The sequence below is a fragment of the Bombina bombina genome, chromosome 1 (assembly GCF_027579735.1).
Source record: "Bombina bombina isolate aBomBom1 chromosome 1, aBomBom1.pri, whole genome shotgun sequence".
Taxonomy (NCBI): Eukaryota; Metazoa; Chordata; class Amphibia; order Anura; family Bombinatoridae; genus Bombina; species Bombina bombina.
The window spans coordinates 233,139,997-233,160,004 of NC_069499.1; the positions used below are offsets into that span (position 1 = coordinate 233,139,997).

Below are 20,008 nucleotides of genomic sequence, written 5' to 3' on the forward strand. Positions count from 1 at the left end.
AGACCAATGCAAGGCTGGAACAAGGGAAAGCAGGCAAAGAAACCTGCCACTGCTACCAAGACAGCATGAAATATCGGCCCCCGATCCGGGACCGGATCTGGTGGGGGGCAGACTCTCTCTCTTCGCTCAGGCTTGGGCAAGAGATGTTCTGGATCCTTGGGCGCTAGAAATAGTCTCCCAGGGTTATCTTCTGGAATTCAAGGGACTTCCCCCAAGGGGAAGGTTCCACAGGTCTCAGTTGTCTTCAGACCACATAAAAAGACAGGCGTTCTTACATTGTGTAGAAGACCTGTTAAAAATGGGAGTGATCCATCCTGTTCCATTGAGAGAACAAGGGATGGGGTTCTACTCCAATCTGTTCATAGTTCCCAAAAAAGAGGGAACATTCAGACCAATCCTAGATCTCAAGATCTTAAACAAATTTCTCAAGGTCCCATCTTTCAAGATGGAAACCATTCGAACTATCCTTCCTTCCATCCAGGAAGGTCAATTCATGACCACGGTGGATTTAAAGGATGCGTATCTACATATTCCTATCCACAAGGAACATCATCGGTTCCTAAGGTTTACATTCCTGGACAAACATTACCAGTTCGTGGCGCTTCCTTTCGGATTAGCCACTGCTCCAAGGATTTTCACAAAGGTACTAGGGTCCCTTCTAGCTGTGCTAAGACCAAGGGGCATTGCAGTAGTACCTTACCTGGACGACATTCTGATTCAAGCGTCGTCCCTCCCTCGAGCAAAGGCTCACACGGACATCGTCCTGGCCTTTCTCAGATCGCACGGCTGGAAAGTGAACGTGGAAAAGAGTTCTCTATCCCCGTCAACAAGGGTTCCCTTCTTGGGAACAATTATAGACTCCTCAGAAATGAGGATTTTTCTAACAGAGGCCAGAAAGACAAAGCTTCTGGACTCTTGTCGAATACTTCATTCCGTTCCTCTTCCTTCCGTAGCTCAGTGCATGGAAGTGATCGGGTTGATGGTAGCGGCAATGGACATAGTTCCTTTTGCGCGCATTCATCTAAGACCATTACAACTGTGCATGCTCAGTCAGTGGAATGGGGACTATACAGACTTGTCTCCAAAGATACAAGTAAATCAGAGGACCAGAGACTCACTCCGTTGGTGGCTGTCCCTGGACAACCTGTCACGAGGGATGACATTCCACAGACCAGAGTGGGTCATTGTCACGACCGACGCCAGTCTGATGGGCTGGGGCGCGGTCTGGGGATCCCTGAAAGCTCAGGGTCTTTGGTCTCGGGAAGAATCTCTTCTACCGATAAATATTCTGGAACTGAGAGCGATATTCAATGCTCTCAAGGCTTGGCCTCAGCTAGCGAGGACCAAGTTCATACGGTTTCAATCAGACAACATGACGACTGTTGCGTACATCAACCATCAGGGGGGAACAAGGAGTTCCCTAGCGATGGAAGAAGTGACCAAGATTATTCTATGGGCGGAGTCTCACTCCTGCCACCTGTCTGCTATCCACATCCCGGGAGTGGAAAATTGGGAAGCGGATTTTCTGAGTCGTCAGACATTGCATCCGGGGGAGTGGGAACTCCATCCGGAAATCTTTGCCCAAGTCACGCAACTTTGGGGCATTCCAGACATGGATCTGATGGCCTCTCGTCAGAACTTCAAAGTTCCTTGCTACGGGTCCAGATCCAGGGATCCCAAGGCGGCTCTAGTGGATGCACTAGTAGCACCTTGGACCTTCAAACTAGCTTATGTGTTCCCGCCGTTTCCTCTCATCCCCAGGCTGGTAGCCAGGATCAATCAGGAGAGGGCGTCGGTGATCTTGATAGCTCCTGCGTGGCCACGCAGGACTTGGTATGCAGATCTGGTGAATATGTCATCGGCTCCACCTTGGAAGCTACCTTTGAGACGAGACCTTCTTGTTCAGGGTCCGTTCGAACATCCGAATCTGGTTTCACTCCAGCTGACTGCTTGGAGATTGAACGCTTGATTTTATCGAAGCGAGGTTTCTCAGATTCTGTTATCGATACTCTTGTTCAGGCCAGAAAGCCTGTAACTAGAAAGATTTACCACAAAATTTGGAAAAAATATATCTGTTGGTGTGAATCTAAAGGATTCCCTTGGGACAAGGTTAAGATTCCTAGGATTCTATCCTTCCTTCAAGAAGGATTGGAAAAAGGATTATCGGCAAGTTCCCTGAAGGGACAGATTTCTGCCTTGTCGGTGTTACTTCACAAAAAACTGGCAGCTGTGCCAGATGTTCAAGCCTTTGTTCAGGCTCTGGTTAGAATCAAGCCTGTTTACAAACCTTTGACTCCTCCTTGGAGTCTCAATTTAGTTCTTTCAGTTCTTCAGGGGGTTCCGTTTGAACCCTTACATTCCGTTGATATTAAGTTATTATCTTGGAAAGTTTTGTTTTTAGTTGCAATTTCTTCTGCTAGAAGAGTTTCAGAATTATCTGCTCTGCAGTGTTCTCCTCCTTATCTGGTGTTCCATGCAGATAAGGTGGTTTTACGTACTAAACCTGGTTTTCTTCCAAAAGTTGTTTCTAACAAAAACATTAACCAGGAGATTATCGTACCTTCTCTGTGTCCGAAACCAGTTTCAAAGAAGGAACGCTTGTTGCACAATTTGGATGTTGTTCGCGCTCTAAAATTCTATTTAGATGCTACAAAGGATTTTAGACAAACATCTTCCCTGTTTGTTGTTTATTCAGGTAAAAGGAGAGGTCAAAAAGCAACTTCTACCTCTCTCTCTTTTTGGATTAAAAGCATCATCAGATTGGCTTACGAGACTGCCGGACGGCAGCCTCCCGAAAGAATCACGGCTCATTCCACTAGGGCTGTGGCTTCCACATGGGCCTTCAAGAACGAGGCTTCTGTTGATCAGATATGTAGGGCAGCGACTTGGTCTTCACTGCACACTTTTACCAAATTTTACAAGTTTGATACTTTTGCTTCTTCTGAGGCTATTTTTGGGAGAAAGGTTTTGCAAGCCGTGGTGCCTTCCATTTAGGTGACCTGATTTGCTCCCTCCCTTCATCCGTGTCCTAAAGCTTTGGTATTGGTTCCCACAAGTAAGGATGACGCCGTGGACCGGACACACCTATGTTGGAGAAAACAGAATTTATGTTTACCTGATAAATTTCTTTCTCCAACGGTGTGTCCGGTCCACGGCCCGCCCTGGTTTTTTAATCAGGTCTGATAATTTATTTTCTTTAACTACAGTCACCACGGTACCATATGGTTTCTCCTATGCTATTATTCCTCCTTAACGTCGGTCGAATGACTGGGGTAGGCGGAGCCTGGGAGGGATCATGTGACCAGCTTTGCTGGGCTCTTTGCCATTTCCTGTTGGGGAAGAGAATATCCCACAAGTAAGGATGACGCCGTGGACCGGACACACCGTTGGAGAAAGAAATTTATCAGGTAAACATAAATTCTGTTTTTACTGCCCATTCCCTAGCATTGCACAATCAACATTGTTATATTAATATACTTTATAACATTTAAATTTCTAAATTTCTGCCTGTTTCTAAGCCACAACAGACAGCCTTTTATCACATGCTTTTTTATTAGTTTTTCACAAAAGGAGACTGCTAGTTCATGTGGACCATATAGGTAACATTGCACTCACGAATGTGGGTTGTGCACAACAGCACTAATTGGCTAAAATGCAAGTCAATCGATAATAAATAAAACGTCATGCGATAAGGTGGCTGTTAGAAGAGTTTTAGATACAAGGTAATCACAGAGGTAAAAAGTATATTACTATAACCATGTTGGCTGTACAAAACTGGGGAATGGGTAATAAAGGGATTATCTATCTATTTAAACAATAACAATTTGGAGTTGACTAACCTTGCAAGATTTCAGTGAAATGTCATGAGATCTCAGTAAAGCAAAGTGTGACATTGGCACTGAAGCTGATTAGCTATTGTTTTATTTATTTACAACATGCATCTCACAGAAGTTACAGCAAATCTGTTCAAACAGCACTTACTTTTGTTAACTAAAGAAATTTTGAGGTAAAATATTTTCCTTTGTTACCTAGAGATGTTCAGGTGATATTTTCTATATATCACCTGAATATCTTTATAGTTACAGTGGTTTTCCATATGGGTATTATGTCCCTTTAAGGCAAGTAGCATGAGCTTTTAAAATAGAAAAAGTAACAGAAAACACATTGTAAGTATTTTTGGTTGTGTTGCTATTGCGTTACATATCAGCTACGTCTAAACATTAAAACAAAAAAAAACCCCACTTGCCTTGTTTGGATAAGCCATTCTGGCTTGAGTCTGTAAACAACAAGGCTAGCCATGGTCATTGTGTTAGAATAAAGTGCATTGTTTTCAGCCAAAGCCAGTTAGAGAAAGATACGTTGCAAGGTTACCTTGTGAAGTCTACAGTGTGAATTTACAGCACCGGGAATTAGACAATTTTCAGAGATATATTACACAAAAAAGGGGGCACAATAAATAATGAAAGTATATTGCAAAGTTGTTTTATGACATAAAACTAAAAATGTTTAATTTAAATCTCAAGGCGTTTACTTTCCCTTTAAACCCTTTTGTAGAGAACGCTATGTGTTTAACCCATGCAAAGGGTTTCTGTTTAAATCCCTTTCAGGCCTGTGGTGGTTGTATTCTAAACAATACTAAGTACAGGTAGCCCTCAGTTTACGCCAGGGTTAGGTTCCAGAAGGAATGGTTGTAAATCGAAACCGTTGTAAATTGAAACCCAGTTTATAATGTAAGTCAATGGGAAGTGAGGGAGTTAGGTTCCAGGCCCCTCTCAAAATTGGCATAAGTAACACATAATACATTATTTTTAAAGCTTTAACATTAAGACTTTAAATGCTAAACAGCATTATAAACCTAATAAAATAATCACACAACACAGAATATATAATTAAACTAAGTTAAATGAACAAAAACATTTGCTAAACAGCATTATAAACCTAATAAAATAATCACACAACACAGACTTTACTTGCATTTTTCTGCAAACAGTTCTTTCTATGCATTCCAATCTGGACTGATTTATAGACCGGAAGATCTTGTTCCTTTCCAAGCTGCTCGATAGCTCAGGTCTGGTTAAACTGATTAATTTCAGCTTGCTTGGCTTGCATATCTTTGCTGCAACACAACAGGCGGACAGCTCCACCTACTGGCTATTTTAATCAATGCACTGCTTCTCAATGCTTTTCAATAGCAGTCACATGACTGGAAAAAAAAGGTTGTTATTCTTAAACGGTGCAAATTGATAGGTCCAGTATAGGACCTATCAAATTGTAGTAGACATGGGATGCTTTTTATATGGTTTTATATATATAAGAAAACAAAAAGTTAGTAGCCAGTATTTTGATGGCTCACTGGCTCAAAAAGATATTGTCATGCCTTATCTTGTCTGTTTTTTTTTCTTCTAGTTCCTTTTGTTATGTTTATTATAATGTGCATGTTTCTACAGCCGTGTGCTCCACGTGGCTCGTGCCCTGTATGAGGAGAGGCTGGGTCTATGGCCTCAGAGCTGGGAGTCGCAGAGGATGGCTGCTCTACGGACCTGGCAAAGCCCCTCTATCTTCAGTATTTGGAGCGAGCCCTACGACTGGACCATTTTCTTCGCCAGACGTCTGCTATATTCAACAGAAACATCTCTAGGTACTGCTGTGCTTTCAAATGTCTTTAGAGTCTAAAAGTTATTGTGCGCACATGCATTTAAAGGACTTTAACATTAAATGCACATCTATTGTTGTCCCCCCCCCCAAATATATATATATATATATATATATATATTTATATATATATACATATACATATATACAAAGCTTACACATTTCAGCGATAAGAGAAATTATTGTAAAAGCATTTTCTGGGATCCCCTTTGTTCAGAAATAGCAGACATGCGTGACTTTGCCATTGTTTTTTGGCAATTAGATGCAGCTAATTGCAGCTGCACACCACACTTGAAATTCCTGGCAGTGAAAGGGTTAGGGTTAACCAGTTAGCTTGTAATATTAATTTTATCTGTAGTGTGGAGATTGCCCTTCCACCTGCCACCCCCCACCCCTAATCACTCCCAAACAGCTCTCTTCCCTCCCCCCTTTATTGGTCACCACCATTTTAGATATTGGCAGACAGTCTGCCAGTATGCTAAAAGAAAGAGACAATGGCACTTCCAAATGGTATCTGAATTTGAAGTATTATCAATTTATTTATTTTATTTTATTTGAGGTTGTTTGCTGTATACCAAGAGAAAATTGATATGTATAGTGGTAGTTGGTCACTGCTTAGCACTCCATACCATTGTTCCACTATAAAGATATGACTTTTATGATCCCCTATTTTGGGAAACACAATAAAATTAAAACGTAACTTTATTAAAATTACATATTAAAAATGGGAAGTGAGGAGCGTGTCTAGGCAGCGACCAAGATGGCCGCAGAAAAAAGGAGCTTGCAGTGAAGTCTGAGATAATTGCCTTGTTTCTCAAGACCCTAGCAGCATCTATAAACTTTTGCTACAGATTTGAACATTTTACATACCAGTGCACTCAATATCTCAATATATTCTGTGTACATGACCTATGAGCCCTTCTCTGGACTGCTACGATCTCTGGCGGCAGCTTATCCACTGATCACCCTCCCCCGGTAAGCGGGCCTACATCAACTGCTGTTTCATGTTGTACAGACAACGCTGGAGGCATGGGATCTATCATACAATTACATCTACAGAAACTAAGCGATTCACTAGATGTACACTTTATTCAGCTCTCTCAATATATTTTGTTTTGGAGATAAACAGGTCAACTATAAGAACAAATAGGGCGACTCATCTTCCACTATTACAGAGACGGTGGAACTGGTCTCTGGAGAACTTTGCAAACTGGTGGCCCAGTGCCAAATATTGCTGGAGGTAGACACCATGGAAAATCTCACTCTTGCCACGTATGAGAGCACAGATCCCTTCGCAGAGAGCAAGAAGACTTCGCCATCTAATTAACTGAAAGTTTGTGGACATAACTGCACACTCGCCCTCTTTAATTTCAGCCAGAACAAGATTGTGCAGGAGCTATAGTACACATTAGGGCGATCTCCCAGTTATAAACTGAAAGCCAGGTCTGGAGTGTTGTCATGTCACATCGGAAACCTTATCTTTCTATATGCCCAATGTTTGCATATGTTCTTTATTCCCATAGAGCACTTAGTTGGTCAACAGACATTTTACCGATATCTGACCACATGACTGATGCTGGAGAGAATCATGGTTCAGACCAACTGAACCTGCTGAACTCTCAATTTACATATTTACCAACATCCTTGCTTGTACAGTTAGTAATAATTGTTAAGCGCCATGCAAATCTTTGTGGGTTACATACAAGTTTAACGGTTGTTATCTGGAGGCGCTATATCCTCTTAAAATATTAATCTTATTTTCAGTAGATCTCACATTACTTGGTATATTTTTTGTATCTGAGCATTTGATCCTTCACTCCCGAGCCCTTTAAAAGCTGTCTTGCTGAATGTATTGTACAAGTCTTAGTTTCATGGATTCTCTGACCTAGTATATGCATCTATATATCTAGAATTTTTCTTCATTTTTTTGTTAATGCAGAATATACATTTCATACAGGTTAATCACTAGGACTGTTGGTAACAAAATGTATTTTCAAGGTACAATAATAACCCCCATAGAAAACTAGCACATGTTATGTGATAACCCTATTGGTCTTATAAAATTTTTGCTTACTTCTTAAGTGAGATTGGTCGACTCCGCTATCGGCGGCCGAGATGGCGGTGTTAGGCTCTCCTCCTCCCAATAGCAATATTTAATTTTTTTTTATTTTTATCAATTTAGTAGAGCGAGACGTCCACTTTTTTTTTTTTTGTGGGGGGGGGGTTCAGAATAATATCTATCCAATACTAATGTAGATCTAACTAATAAATAATTGTAAATAGACTTACAAGTAAGAGTAGGTAACTTAAATCTGTGAGGAAAATTTCCACCAATGCCCTTGCAGAATCAGAGCTGAATAGTTTTTATTTAGAAAAAATGTTTTTCTCCATTCATACACTAAAGTTTATTAAATCAAAATTTAACCACACATACATTTAGCAGAAGCTAAAAATTAAAAACACTCCACCTAGGTTGAGCTGAGATTTTTAAATTAGTCTGAAATCAGTATCAAAGGTATCTAGCAGCAAAAATTATAGTTATAAGCTAAGCCCTTACAATCCGAGGGCTAGTTTAAATTTAAATTTTTACAAATTATTAAAGCTGCATTGTACCAGACCAACGAAGGTGAGCAAGTTAAAAGAAAAGGGAAAGACAAAGCTTATCCCAGAGGACCCCTGACGTACGTTTCACAAAAAACGCTTACCTTATATCAAGGTTTCATCCACACCTTTCTAGAGGATCAGATTTACTTTTAGAATTTCAGGTACCAAAGTTTATCTAAGCCCTATAGTGTTTTACCTTAAATTCTTATTATCTAATGGTAAATAAATGCCCTTATATGTCCCTAGCTCCCTTTTTACTTGGGAATCTATCATCATTGCTACTCTCTATAACTTGCTAAGCATACAAGCTCATATTATGATATCATAAATTAAGAGATTATTTATCCCATGTGCATTGTACTTCCACGTGAGCAACTTCAGATGCTAAAGCACTAATTGTATAAACAACTTTAGCTATGATATTCAATAATCCTTTTAAGCTACAGATACTAGTGAACCTATTCAATCAGTGGTCCAAGAGTGACCGTTTATGTTAGTTGAGACCCTCCCCTGTGTCATACTTCCTTGTCTGGGTACAAGAGTGACCCTGTTTAGGTTGGGAGGCGTTATAATCCTACATAAAATTAGATCTAATAATAATCTGTCCATTTATACATGTGATACAAAAAATGTAACCTCTCATAATTAATAGTGTGTTTCGGCTTACGATTGGCTATTATAACGTATCACTCTAACAGGCAGCAATTCATGATCCAGAGGTTCTAGTATTAAGCTATCATATAACCTAAAAAGAGAGATCATATTATTTTTTGCACTTTAAGTTTTGCATTGTTATTAGAGACAACATGGTTTGTTATATTTTCTGATAATCTTATTTGTTGTCTTCAGATTCGTCAAACAGGAGATATTATATGTTTAGGTTTATATTATGTTTGACATGGCCGTTTGATCGTTTCTTATTTGTATTCTATATGTATACTAACACAAAGTGAATGTTATTTTACGAAATACCTCAATAAAAAAACTTTGATTTTAAAAGAAAAAATTAAAGTTAAAAACTTAAAAGAAAATTATGGAAATTGTTAGCACAGTAATTCCACAATATAACCATGTACAATAATATGTGGGAGATAGGAGTCATACGCCTGACTGATTCTAGCCTGCTTACTAACTCACTATTAGGTGAACAACACTTGTATATTTACCATAATTGTACCATATAATATCAAGTGGGTTATTTATTTATTTCAACACATAAATATATACAGTTGTGCTCAAAAGATTGAGAAAATATGACTGATCGTGCCAAAAAATTGTCTTTTATTGAAGGATAGTGATCATATGAAGCGATTTATTATCACATAGTTGTTTGGCTCCTTTTTTAAATCATAATGATAACAGAAATCGCCCAAATGGCACTGATCAAAAGTTTACATACCCTTGGATGTTTGATCTTGGCTTGTTGCAGACACACAAGGTGACACACATAGGTTAAAATGGCAATTAAAGGTTAATCTCTGACATCTGTGGCTTTTTAAATTGCAATTAGTGTCTGTGTATAAATAGTCAATGAGTTTGTTCGCTCTCAAGTGGATGCACTGAGCAGGCTAGATACTGAGCCATGGGGAGCAGAAAAGAACTGTCAAAAGACCTGTGTAACAAGGTAATGGAACTTTATTAAGATGGAAAAGGATATAAAAAGATATCCAAAAGCCTTGAAAATGCAAGTCAGTATTGTTCAATCACTTACTATGAAGTGGAAAATTCTCTTGATACCAAGAAAGATTTTAGCCACAACTGCCAGAAGAATTGTTCGGGATACAAAGAAAAACCCACAGGTAACCTCAGGAGAAATACAAGCTGCTCTGGAAAAATACGGTGTGATTGTTTCAAGGAGAAGATACGAAAATACTTGAACTAAAATGAGCGGCATGGTCGAGTTGCCAGAAAGAAGCCTTTACTGCTCCAATGCCACAAAAAAGCCTGGTTACAATATACCCAACAGCACCTTTAAATACCTCACAGCTTCTGGCACACTGTAACTTAGAGTGACAAGACCAAAATAGAGCTTTATGGTCACAACCATAAGCGCTATGCTCGGAGAGGGGTCAACAAGTCCTATAGGGAAAAGAATACCATCCCCACTATGAATCATGGTGGTGGCTCACTGATGTTTTGGGGATGTGTGAGCGCTAAAGGCACAGGAAATCTTGTGAAAATTTATGGCAAGATGAATGCAGCATGTTATCAGAAAATACTGGCAGACAATTTGCTTTCTTCAGCACGAAAGCTGCACATGGGATGCTCTTGGACTTTCCAGCATGACAATGACCCTAAGCACAAGGCCAAGTTCACCCTCCAGTGGTTACAGAAGAAAAAGGTGAAGGGTCTGGAGTGGGCATCACTGTCTTCTGAACTTAATATAATCAAGCCACTCTGGGGAGATCTCAAACGTGTGGTTCATGCAAGACAACCAAAGACTTTGCATGACCCGGAGGCATTTTGCCAAGACGAATGAGCAGCTATTCCACCTGCAAGAATTCAGGACCTCATAGACAACTATTACAAAAGACTGCACGCTTTTATTGATGTTAAAGGAGGCAATACACGGCAGGTGTTCTCCCTAACAATTTCAGTGACCACTGCTTAGTGTACTGAATGCGCAAAATAAAGGCTACTAAATCCTCTCCCAAGGTTAAAATCACCAGGTCCTTCAAAAAATGTAATATTCAATCATTTCTAAATTACATCAAGAACCTCCCCTGGCACAGATTAAACCTAATCCCAGATCTAGACTCTGCAGTTGAATTCTTTCAGTCTGAACTCCTACAAGTTTGGAATTTACATGCCCTGCTGCGTAAGGTGAGAGTAAAAGGAGCACACTTGAATTGGATCACAGCTGACCTCATTCAAATGTACCAATTTCGGGATTCATTGTGGTCAAAGTTCAAGCATACTGGCTCTATGAATGATCACTGTGTATATAGACAATGGTGAAATATATGCACTAAACAAACAAAATTGGCTAAGGCCCAATATTTCTGTGAAAATCTGAACAATAACATATCTAACCCTAGAAAGTTTTGGAAACTCATAAATAACTTACAAAATCCACCAATCCACTCCCAACCCTCCACTGTCAATGTGGATAACCAAAACCTGCAACTCCCTTAGAAGTAGCAAATGCCTTTAACAATTATTTTGTCGGATGCTCCACCACCCTGATTGACAAACTAATAAATGGCACGCATCCTGAAGCTACAAATGTGGATCAGGCCCCATTAAACAGCAAAGACCCAATATAGAGAAGTTCAATTTTAGACCTGTACCCATCAATGTTGTTAAGAAACACCTTAATAATCTATAAATGAAAAACCAGTCTGCACCTGATCAAATCCCAGCAATGCTGTTGAAGGTCAGTGCGCCGGCAATTGCTAAGCCTGTCACAACCCTAATTAACGAATCCTTGGTGTCTGGATACATACCTAAACTCTGGAAAACTGCAAGAGTAGTGCCTATTCATAAAAGTGGGGAGTTAAAGGGACATTATACACTCATTTTTTCTTTGCATAGATGTTTTGTAGATGATCTATTTATATAGCCCATAAAGTTTTTTTTTTAAATAAATGTATAGTTTTGCTTATTTTTAAATAACATTGCTCTGATTTTAAGACTCCTAACCAAGCCCTAAAGTTTTATGTGAATACTGTCAGCTACCTTCTCCAGGTTGCTCCTGTTTGTGTAAAGGGTCTTTTCATATGCAAAAGAAGGGGGGGGGGTGTCTTATTTGCCACTTGCAGTGGGCTTTCCAGCTACCTTTTCAACAGAGCCAAACTGACAGCTTCTAAGTAAGTTTTTAAACAATTTTATACTGGATTTTTATATCAGTATCTGTGCATCTTATTCTTTATAGTAGTGTCTATTACATGCAGTTATATGAAAATGAGTGTATACTGTCCCTTTAACCTTGGTTTCTACCTATCGCCCTATATCATTGCTCCCAGTATTGTCAAAAATCTTAGAAAAATGCGTCCATACGCAATTATGCGAGTATTACCAATTTTCTAACTATCTGACCCCTGATCAATCAGGTTTTCGACCGAATAACTCCACTACAACTGCCCTCCTAAAAGTTTGCAACGACATCCAAACTGGCATGGAGCAAGGAGACCTAACTGGAGCTATTTTCCTTGATTTTGCTAAGGCTTTTGGCACAGTGGACCACGACATACTACTGCTCAAACTAAAAAACTCTGGTATTGCTGATCATCCGTTAACCTGGTTTAGATCATATGTATCGGATCGATCACAGTATGTCTCTGTTTCCAACAGTGACTCCCTCCCTCTCCCTGTCACGTGTGGTGTTCCCCAAGGTTTCATTCTCGGCCCCCTACTATTCACATTATTTATAAATGATTTGCCTTATGTCTGCAAATCCTCAACTGTACACATGTACGCAGACGACACAGTAATCTATGCAAACAAATCTGATCTGCCACAGCTTGAAGCAGTGCTCCAAGACCAGTTCACAGAGGTAGAAAAGTGGATCTCAAAAAACAAACTCTTCCTAAACACTGACAAAACTGTCACAATGATCTTTGGAACTGGGCCTAAATTACACAAATTACAAAATTCCCATCTACGCATCAAAACAAAATCCAATTGCACGCTGACCGCAGTCCACTCTTTCAAATACTTGGGTATGTTCTTAGACCCTAATCTATCTTTTGGCCTCCACATAGAAAAACTTTCATCTAAACTTTATCCAAAATTAGATGTCCTGTACAGAAACAAATCTTGCCTCAGCCCTACAGTAAAGGAAAAGATTGTACAGCATGGATTATGGGGACGTAGTATACGCACCTGCACCGCAAACTCACCTTAATAAACTTAATACATTGTATAACTCGTTCTGCCGCTTTGTGCTACAATGTAACTACAAGACCCACCATTGTGACATGCTAAAAGAACTAAACTGGCTGACGCTGGAATCCAGACGCACCCTCCATCTTTCCTGCCTTGTGTTTAAGTGCCTTTCTGGAAAGATCCCACCCTACCTGAGCAGAATGCTCTCCCCGGCTATTCCCACCTCCTATAACCTCCGATCCACTACCAGCACATTATTTAGCTTGCCTCAATACAAAAAGAAAGCAGCTCGATCCTCCTTTTCCTACCGAGCGCCACAGTTATGGAATGACCTCCTGCACACTTTCAAACCTTCCCCAAGCCTAATATCCTTTAAGAGATCCCTCTCTACATATCTCAAAACAGAATGCACCTGTCATGGTTGATTATATATTTCTTACCTGTTTTATGTAAAATATTTGCATCTATTGTGTATTATTATTTTTGAATTTTATTGTACCCTATTGTATCAATGCAATGTTTTGTGGACCCAGGACATATTTGAAAACAAGAGAAATCTCAATGTATCCTTCCTGGTAAAATATTTTATAAATAAATAAATAAATAAATTAAGAACTAAGGTTATTCAGACTCATGACAGGGGTCATTTTTTTTTTATTATTTGTTGCCATTGTTTTGTTTTAAGAATTTGTCATTCTGTTATGACCTACAGTTTATTAGGAATCCTATAAGAAATAAATAAAATGTGTTTTGCCTGCTCACTCATGTTTTTTAAAAAAAAAATGGTACATAAAATACCAATTATCAAAGGGTATTCAAACTTTTGAGCACAACTGTGTGCATGTATATAAATATTGTGTTACTACCCAGCAGCCTAGAATCAGACAGGTGTATGACTACTATCTCCCACATATTATTGTACATGGTTATATTGTGTAATTAGTGTGCTAGTCATATAAACATAATTTTCTTTTAAAATTTTCCCTTCCAGTTTTAAATATTTAATTTCAAAAAAGTTATGTTTTAATTTTGTTGTGTTTCCCAAAATAGGGGATCATAATATCCATATCTTTATAGTGGAACAATGGTATGGAGGGCTAAGCAGTATACACTTTAGTGGCCAACTACCACTATACATATCGAGTCTGCCAGCATGTATTTTAGGGATTTAAAAAAAAAAAAAAAAACTCCCACTACTCCCGCCATCTTTGCTACTAGCTGCTTGTCTGCCAGTAACAAGTTATAAGTATTTTTTCATTATTATTTTTTCTATTTATTATTTTGGTTTTCTGTAGTGTAGCGGACCCCTTTTCCCCTCCAAGATCGCTTATTTTTTTGCAGTGTAGGGCCCCCCTCCCTCCCTCTCATCTTAGCATTATCCTAGGGCTCCATCCCTCCCCCTCCTTTCATTCACATTTTTCTGCAGTGTAGGGAACCCTGCCCCTCCATCCCTCCTCCTTTGCAGGTCTGATCCACCCGCTTTCCTCCTCCTCTCCCAAATAAACATCCTTAACAAAATAATGATTTTCTTTCATGTAATTAGCAAGAGTCCATGAGCTAGTGACGTATGGGATATACATTCCTACCAGGAGGGGCAAAGTTTCCCAAACCTCAAAATGCCTATAAATACACCCCTCACCACACCCACAAATCAGTTTTACAAACTTTGCCTCCTATGGAGGTGGTGAAGTAAGTTTGTGCTAGATTCTACGTTGATATGCGCTCCGCAACAGGTTGGAGCCCGATTTTCCTCTCAGCGTGCAGTGAATGTCAGAGGGATGTGAGGAGAGTATTGCCTATTTGAATGCAATGATCTCCTTCTACGGGGTCTATTTCATAGGTTCTCTGTTATCGGTCGTAGAGATTCATCTCTTACCTCCCTTTTCAGATCGACGATATACTCTTATATATATATACCATTACCTCTGCTGATTTTCGTTTCAGTACTGGTTTGGCTTTCTACAACATGTAGACGAGTGTCCTGGGGTAAGTAAGTCTTATTTTCTGTGACACTCTAAGCTATGGTTGGGCGCTTTTTTTGTAAAGTTCTAAATATATGTATTCAAACATTTATTTGCCTTGACTCAGGATGTTCAACATTCCTTATTTTCAGACAGTCAGTTTCATATTTGGGATAATGCATTTGAATCAATCATTTTTTCTTACCTTAAAAAAATTTGACTTTTTCCCTGTGGGCTGTTAGGCTCGCGGGGGCTGAAAATGCTTCATTTTATTGCGTCATTCTTGGCGCAGACTTTTTTGGCGCAAAAAATCTTTTCTGTTTCCGGCGTCATACGTGTCGCCGGAAGTTGCGTCATTTTTTGACGTTCTTTTGCGCCAAAAATGTCGGCGTTCCGGATGTGGCGTCATTTTTGGTGCCAAAAGCATTTAGGCGCCAAATAATGTGGGCGTCTTATTTGGCGCTAAAAAAATATGGGCGTCGCTTTTGTCTCCACATTATTTAAGTCTCATTTTTCATTGCTTCTGGTTGCTAGAAGCTTGTTCTTTGGCATTTTTTCCCATTCCTGAAACTGTCATTTAAGGAATTTGATCAATTTTGCTTTATATGTTGTTTTTTCTCTTACATATTGCAAGATGTCTCATGTTGCATCTGAGTCAGAAGATACTTCAGGAAAACCGCTGCCTGGTGCTGGAACTACCAAAGCTAAGTGTATCTGCTATAAACTTTTGGTAGCTGTTCCTCCAGCTGTTGTTTGTATTAAATGTCATGACAAACTTGTTAATGCAGAAAATATTTCCTTTAGTAAAATACCATTACCTGTTGCAGTTCCACAGAGTGTTCCTGATAACATAAGAGATTTTGTTTCTGAATCTATTAAGAAGGCTATGTCTGTTATTCCTCCTTCTAGTAAACATAAAAAGTCTTTTAAAACTTCTCTTTATCCAGATGAATTTTTAAATGAACATCATCATTCTGATTCTAATGATTCTTCTGGTTCAGAGGATTCTGTTTCAGAGGTTGATGCTGATAAATCTTCATATTTATTTAAAATGGAATTTATTCGTTCTTTACTTAAAGAAGTCCTAATTGCATTCGAAATTGAGGATTCTGGTCCTCTTGATACTAAATCTAAACGTTTAGACAAGGTCTTTAAATCTCCTGTAGTTATTCCAGAAGTTTTTCCTGTACCTGGTGCTATTTCTGAAGTAATTTCCAGGGAATGGAATAATTTGGGTAATTCATTTACTCCTTCTAAACGTTTTAAGCAATTATATCCTGGCTATCTCTACCCTTGCTAAACGTACTACTATTCCTACGGCAGATGGTACTTCCTTTAAGGATCCTTTAGATAGGAAAATTGAATCCTTTCTAAGAAAAGCTTATTTGTGTTCAGGTAATCTTCTTAGACCTGCTATATCTTTGGCGGATGTTGCTGCAGCTTCAACTTTTTGGTTGGAAACTTTAGCGCAACAAGTAACAGATCATGATTCTCATAACATTATTATTCTTCTTCAACATGCTAATAATTTTATCTGTGATGCCATTTTTGATATTATCAGAGTTGATGTCAGGTTTATGTCTCTAGCTATTTTAGCTAGAAGAGTTTTATGGCTTAAAACTTGGAATGCTGATATGTCTTCTAAATCGACTCTACTTTCCCTTTCTTTCCAGGGTAATAAATTATTTGGTTCTCAGTTGGATTCTATTATCTCAACTGTTACTGGTGGGAAAGGAACTTTTTTACCACAGGATAAAAAATCTAAGGGTAGAAACAGGGCTAATAATCGTTTTCGTTCCTTTCGTTTCAACCAAAGAACAAAAGCCTGATCCTTCATCCTCAGGAGCATTTTCAGTTTGGAAACCATCTCCAGTCTGGAATAAATCCAAGCCTTCTAGAAAAGCAAAGCCAGCTTCTAAGTCCACATGAAGGTGCGGCCCTCATTCCAGCTCAGCTGGTAGGGGGCAGATTACGTTTTTTCAAAGAAATTTGGATCAATTCTGTTCACAATCTTTGGATTCAGAACATTATTTCAGAAGGGTACAGAATTGGTTTCAAGATAAGACCTCCTGCAAAGAGATTCTTTCTTTCCCGTATCCCAGTAAACCCAGCGAAAGCTCAAGCATTTCTGAAATGTGTTTCAGATCTAGAGTTGGCTGGAGTAATTATGCCAGTTCCAGTTCTGGAACAGGGGCTGGGGTTTTATTCGAATCTCTTCATTGTACCAAAGAAGGAGAATTCCTTCAGACCAGTTCTGGATCTAAAAATATTGAATCGTTATGTAAGGATACCAACATTCAAAATGGTAACTGTAAGGACTATCCTGCCTTTTGTTCAGCAAGGGCATTATATGTCTACAATAGATTTACAGGATGCATATCTGCATATTCCGATTCATCCAGCTCACTATCAGTTTCTGAGATTCTCTTTCCTAGACAAGCATTACCAGTTTGTGGCTCTGCCATTTGGCCTAGCAACAGCTCCAAGAATTTTTACAAAGGTTCTCGGTGCCCTTCTATCTGTAATCAGAAAACAGGGTATTGTGGTATTTCCTTATTTGGACGATATCTTGGTACTTGCTCAGTCTTCACATTTAGCAGAATTTCATACGAATCGACTTTTGTTGTTTCTTCAAAATCATGGTTGGAGGATCAATTCACTAAAAAGTTCATTGATTCCTCAGACAAGGGTAACCTTTTTGGGTTTCCAGATAGATTCAGTGTCCATGACTCTGTCTTTGACAGACAAGAGACGTCTAAAATTGATTTCAGCTTGTCGAAACCTTCAGTCACAATCATTCCCTTCGGTAGCCTTATGCATGGAAATTCTAGGTCTTATGACTGCTGCATCGGACGCGATCCCCTTTGCTCGTTTTCACATGCAACCTCTTCAGCTCTGTATGCTGAACCAATGGTGCAGGGATTACACAAAGATATCTCAATTAATATCTTTAAAACCGATTGTACGACACTCTCTGACGTGGTGGACAGATCACCATCGTTTAGTTCAGGGGGCTTCTTTTGTTCTTCCGACCTGGACTGTAATTTCAACAGATGCGAGTCTTACAGGTTGGGGAGCTGTGTGGGGGTCTCTGACAGCACAAGGGGTTTGGGAATCTCAGGAGGTGAGATTACCGATCAATATTTTGGAACTCCGTGCAATTTTCAGAGCTCTTCAGTCTTGGCCTCTTCTGAAGAGAGAATCGTCCATTTGTTTTCAGACAGACAATGTCACAACTGTGGCATACATCAATCATCAAGGAGGGACTCACAGTCCTCTGGCTATGAAAGAAGTATCTCGAATTCTGGTTTGGGCGGAATCCAGCTCCTGTCTAATCTCTGCGGTTCATATTCCAGGAATAGACAATTGGGAAGCGGATTATCTCAGTCGCCAAACGTTGCATCCGGGCGAATGGTCTCTTCACCCAGAGGTATTTCTTCAGATTGTTCAAATGTGGGAACTTCCAGAAATAGATCTGATGGCTTCTCATCTAAACAAGAAACTTCCCAGGTATCTGTCCAGATCCCGGGATCCTCAGGCGGGGGCAGTGGATGCATTATCACTTCCTTGGAAGTATCATCCTGCCTATATCTTTCCGCCTCTAGTTCTTCTTCCAAGAGTAATCTCCAAGATTCTGAAGGAATGCTCGTTTGTTCTGCTGGTAGCTCCAGCATGGCCTCACAGGTTTTGGTATGCGGATCTTGTCCGGATGGCCTCTTGCCAACCGTGGACTCTTCCGTTAAGACCAGACCTTCTGTCGCAAGGTCCTTTTTTCCATCAGGATCTCAAATCCTTAAATTTAAAGGTATGGAGATTGAACGCTTGATTCTTGGTCAAAGAGGTTTCTCTGACTCTGTGATTAATACTATGTTATAGGTTCGTAAATCTGTATCTAGAGAGATATATTATAGAGTCTGGAAGACTTATATTTCTTGGTGTCTTTCTCATCATTTCAAAATTCCGAGAATTTTACAGTTTCTTCAGGATGGTTTAGATAAAGGTTTGTCCGCAAGTTCCTTGAAAGGTCAAATCTCTGCTCTTTCTGTTCTTTTTCACAGAAAGATTGCTAATCTTCCTGATATTCATTGTTTTGTACAAGCCTTGGTTCGTATAAAACCTGTCATTAAGTCAATTTCTCCTCCTTGGAGTTTGAATTTGGTTCTGGGGGATCTTCAAGCTCCTCCGTTTGAACCTATGCATTCATTGGACATTAAATTACTTTCTTGGAAAGTTTTGTTCCTTTGACCATCTCTTCTGCCAGAAGAGTCTCTGAATTGTCTGCTCTTTCTTGTGAGTCTCCTTTTCTGATTTTTCATCAGGATAAGGCAGTGTTGCGAACTTCTTTTGAATTTTTACCTAAGGTTGTGAATTCCAACAACATTAGTAGAGAAATTGTAGTTCCTTCATTATGCCCTAATCCTAAGAATTCTAAGGAGAAATCATTGCATTCTTTGGATGTTGTTAGAGCTTTGAAATATTATGTTGAAGCTACTAAGACTTTCCGAAAGACTTCTTGTCTATTTGTTATCTTTTCTGGTTCTAGAAAAGGCCAGAAAGCTTCTGCCATTTCTTTGGCATCTTGGTTGAAATTTTAATTCATCATGCCTATGTTGAGTCGGGTAAAACTCCGCCTCAGAGGATTACAGCTCATTCTACTAGGTCAGTTTCTACTTCCTGGGCGTTTAGGAATGAAGCTTCGGTTGATCAGATTTGCAAAGCAGCAACTTGGTCTTCTTTGCATACTTTTACTAAATTCTACCATTTTGATGTGTTTTCTTCTTCTGAAGCAGTTTTTGGTAGAAAAGTACTTCAGGCAGCTGTTTCAGTTTGAATCTTCTGCTTATGTTTTCATTTAAAATTTATTTTTTGGGTGTGGATTATTTTCAGCAGGAATTGGCTGTCTTTATTTTATCCCTCCCTCTCTAGTGACTCTTGCGTGGAAAGATCCACATCTTGGGTAGTCA

General features: G+C 39.4%; 1 protein-coding gene across 1 annotated transcript in view; it reads left to right on the top strand.

Annotated features, from left to right (window-relative positions):
• The window catches only part of INO80 (INO80 complex ATPase subunit), a 396,744-nt gene that overhangs the window by 32,725 nt on the left and 344,011 nt on the right, over positions 1-20,008 (top strand). Inside the window, 1 exon segment of the mRNA XM_053711738.1 lies at positions 5,448-5,638. Within this exon segment, the coding sequence (XP_053567713.1) occupies positions 5,496-5,638 (143 nt within the window). The 5' untranslated portion in view covers positions 5,448-5,495.